Source organism: Papilio polytes, unplaced genomic scaffold (assembly GCF_000836215.1).
Source record: "Papilio polytes unplaced genomic scaffold, Ppol_1.0 DF822067.1, whole genome shotgun sequence".
Taxonomy (NCBI): Eukaryota; Metazoa; Arthropoda; class Insecta; order Lepidoptera; family Papilionidae; genus Papilio; species Papilio polytes.
Window position 1 is genome coordinate 2244848 of NW_013527137.1, and position 3745 is coordinate 2248592.

At 30.6% G+C, this 3745-nt stretch overlaps 2 protein-coding genes across 2 annotated transcripts in view; one reads left to right on the forward strand and one right to left on the reverse strand.

Moving 5' to 3' along the window:
* Positions 1 to 1604, forward strand: part of LOC106106833 (spermatogenesis-associated protein 20) — a 5922-nt gene extending 4318 nt beyond the window's left edge. Inside the window, exon 7 of the mRNA XM_013287492.1 lies at positions 1589 to 1604. Coding sequence (XP_013142946.1) covers positions 1589 to 1604 — 16 coding nt within the window. The remainder of the gene's footprint in view (positions 1 to 1588) is intronic.
* Positions 665 to 3745, reverse strand: part of LOC106106834 (ubiquitin carboxyl-terminal hydrolase 22) — a 7651-nt gene continuing 4570 nt past the window's right edge. Inside the window, exons 8-9 of the mRNA XM_013287493.1 lie at positions 3338 to 3740; positions 665 to 2910 (exon numbers count right to left, since the gene is read on the reverse strand). Of these exons, the coding sequence (XP_013142947.1) occupies positions 2856 to 2910; positions 3338 to 3740 (458 nt within the window). The 3' untranslated portion in view covers positions 665 to 2855. The remainder of the gene's footprint in view (positions 2911 to 3337; positions 3741 to 3745) is intronic.

Genomic DNA, 3745 nt, shown 5'->3' on the forward strand with positions numbered 1-3745 from the left:
TAGAAGTAGAAATAAAAACCGCAATAAAATGTTATTTATTACTGTAATATTTTAAACTAAACCGAGACTTTAGACAGTTAGGAATCTCAATGTACTCACAAATGCAAAGAAATATGTTTGAAATGTTCGCAATTTGTAGAGATATGAAAATATAGATCTTAGAATAGAAGTTCTTGTTGGTAGAGGTTCTTTATTATCTCTTAATTAAGAATGTTTAGCCAAACATTAATTATTTTTTTTATTCTTAATTTACCATTTTCATGGTATATTATTACTAACAGCAACAATAACCATATTATCGCAGTTAATTAATTGTTTGCTTTATTTATATTCTGGTGTTATATTTTCGAAGAAAGAACACAGTTAAACAAACTCAATAGTTTTAAATTATTAATGTATTTTACTATAAATTATGCTTTATTAATATTTTTAGTCATTAAAATATAGTCATTGATAAGTTTGACGCAAAATAATAATAAAGTTACTTCAAAATTATTACAATTTTAAAATTTAAACATTCACCACAAAGTGGCCAAAATAATTTAGCCTGAATGTATTGTGATAGAATTATGTAAACCTTTATGAAGCTCATAATATTTGATTTATTTATAGTTAAATGCGAAGCAATACTCGAAATTTTATTTCATGTTATTTTTTGAAAAAAAAAAAATTGCCGCCTAAAATCTTTAATTACCCAAACTAGATTTGGTAGGAATCGAATAGAAACATGAATTCGATAAGTTTTTATCGAGGTTGGTACGTTTTTTTGCTTGTTATATTTTTGTTATGGCAACTTTTTTGTGTATAACGTTCAGAAATTGCTAGAAGCAGCCAATTTAAATTATTTGTGATAATTATATGAAATAAATGTTTAGAAATGAAATACTTGTTTCACTTGGTTATATTTGTATATTTTCTATATGTCGATGACATCTATTACAAGGACACCAATTAGAACAGCATAGTAAACATCAATTATAGTCTGACCAGAAATATAAAAAGCTTCGCCATATTGCGGAAAAACATGGAACTACGTACATGTACGTAAAGTGACAGTAATGAAATCTATTGAAGCGCCCCCAGGCTACCATTTTTATATTATTGGTTAGGCTTTACAATCTGATATGGAAATGTCTTTAATATTTAATTTCATTATCATATTGAATATTCATACAATCTTATAAATTAATGACGCTTATTAAAATATTTCCTGTATAACATACGTCAACATCGCTAAAACTAAATTCATCGACCAAATGGTATTAAAAGATCTGTTGTCAAGATTAAAAACATTGAAATAAAATGAATACCATTTATCTATCACATAATTTAACACTATGATCTAATAGTAAGTCGATTTAGGCGCGGATCTAATTAAATATTAAATGCAAATAAAACACTACTTTCATACATTAGCAAATAGTACATACCAAAGATAGAAACCTTTACCATATTGCGTGAAAATACGGAACTAATATATTTGCGTATATTAGCCGAATTAAGCGTCCATTGGCTAATTTTTACAATCTTGGCTTATACATAATATACAGTTAAAATTCAATTAAAAAAAAATTACATTTTGTTACAGTGTGCTGAACCCTTAATTCGATAGGAAATAAGGGCAAGTTTTTTTAAATATAGGTTTTTATACCAAGGACCATGTAAATGAATAAAAAAACAGATTTCTTTACAATCATGTTCTATGTAGCGGCCAATATAAAATTAAGGATTTTTTTTTAATAAAATAAGGTAGCAAACGAGCAAGCGGGCACCTAAATCCGCCAAAATGGCGAAGCGACCGCTGCCCATAGACATCCGCAATTGCAGTTGCGTTGCTTACCCTTATCCGAAGGAAGGGGACACACATAAAGCGGATATTTCCTTTTCCTATGCATCTCCTCCACTGTCAAATGCACTTCCCCTTCCCATTCTCTCCTTATAAGAAAAGGGCGGTAAAGAGAAAGGGACTTAAATTAGGATTAAACTGCTTTTGTCATACATTCGCTTTGAAAATGTTTTTTGTAGTTAAAGCAATGAAAGCTTACAGTTACAAACTGCACTTTTGCTAATGTACAAAGTATTTGTTTAAAAACTAATTGCAGGGAGACATACAACTAATTTATACACACATAAATATATCACATTAAGCTAAATCAGTCATATTAACAAGGATATGACGCACGTGCCATCTAAATTGATCGTTTTATACAAGTCTTGCTGACTTTGGTTTATAACTAATAGATTATTTACTGAATCTGCACAAATATCGACAACATTTAATATTTTATGCATTTTACATTTTATAAACTTGAATAAGCATATTACAAAGCTATTCAAATTCAACCACATTTTGTATAAATCTAAGTAAAATGCAAGAGATAGGCGAGGTAGATTTAAGAGTTTGTTCAGTAAATACCAGATTGAAAAACTACACAATCATTAGGTACATTTTTTTTCATTATTTTTCATATTTATAGATTTGATACATTTCAAAATTCAACATAAGAATACAATGTCAATAATTTTACAATATCAATGTCAAAGTAATAAAATATAAGCAGAAACGCAATACAAAGCGTAACATTAAGATTTTGAGAATTCTTTCAGTCGTTATACAAGATGTATATATTTTTAGACATAATTTACAATACATTAAAGCTTAGCGCTAATCGTCACCAACACAACTCTACTTCGGGAGCGATTTTGATAGTTTAAACACTAATATCACTTTATCTCATACATTTAGGAATAACTGGGTATCGACCAGTATTACAAATTGATTCAGACACGACATTAATTATTTACGAATTATCGTAAAACTGTTTCCCAAAAGTCCCATAATTTATGAAGATAATTTATGACACATCACATTCATATTCCAGGACGGTTTTGTGATAGAAGAGAAGATACCTGTAATATAAAATAATTCAATTAATAAGTACTTAATTAATAACAAGTAAGTAGAGAGTATCATTTTAGAGTTTTTTCCACATCTATGCATAATTTAACTGAGATGTGTTAAGCCTTTTTTAGACTGCAATTCCTTGACTTTCTCCTTCTGTCTTTCCCTGTTACACTATCCTATTGCCGGTACTGCTTTCTCTATTGCAATATTAGTATGTTTTTTTAAATTGTATTTTACTATTAATGCGATAGTTTAGATGGATGGATGGATGTTTGTTAGAGTTTTTAGTCTAAACGCCGAAATAAGCGTCCATTGAAATTTGGAATAAATGTAGACGATAGATAGCAAGAACACAGGCTACTTGCTTTTTTTCATTCAACGCGAAGGAGTCATGGGCGAAATCTAGTATTAGTTAAAGTTTGAAATACATACCCCTCACTATCCAGGACTTCCCGTAGCGAGGCTCTTGTGATCATGTGGTCATCACACTTGAACCAGCTGCCCTTCATCTGTCGCACATAAGCAGTATAATGTCCAGCATCCAGCGACCCAAGGTGGTTCACAACCGCGAACAACGAATACCGATTATCTTCAAAAATACCTTGCGGGGCATTATTATTCTCTGATCCCCCCATGTCTACTGCACGACGATGTGATGACATAAAAGGAGTCATATCCAACTCAGCAGGAAAAGATATAAATGCTGATATCTTCCTATCTATCTGCGAGGAGTGTTCGAAGCGTTTAAGATGGAAACTTGCTACAATCGGTAACGTTTCTAATGTCAGCTGTTTAGTAGATTCCCTGTACGCTCGACAATTGGAGCATTTAATTTTGGCC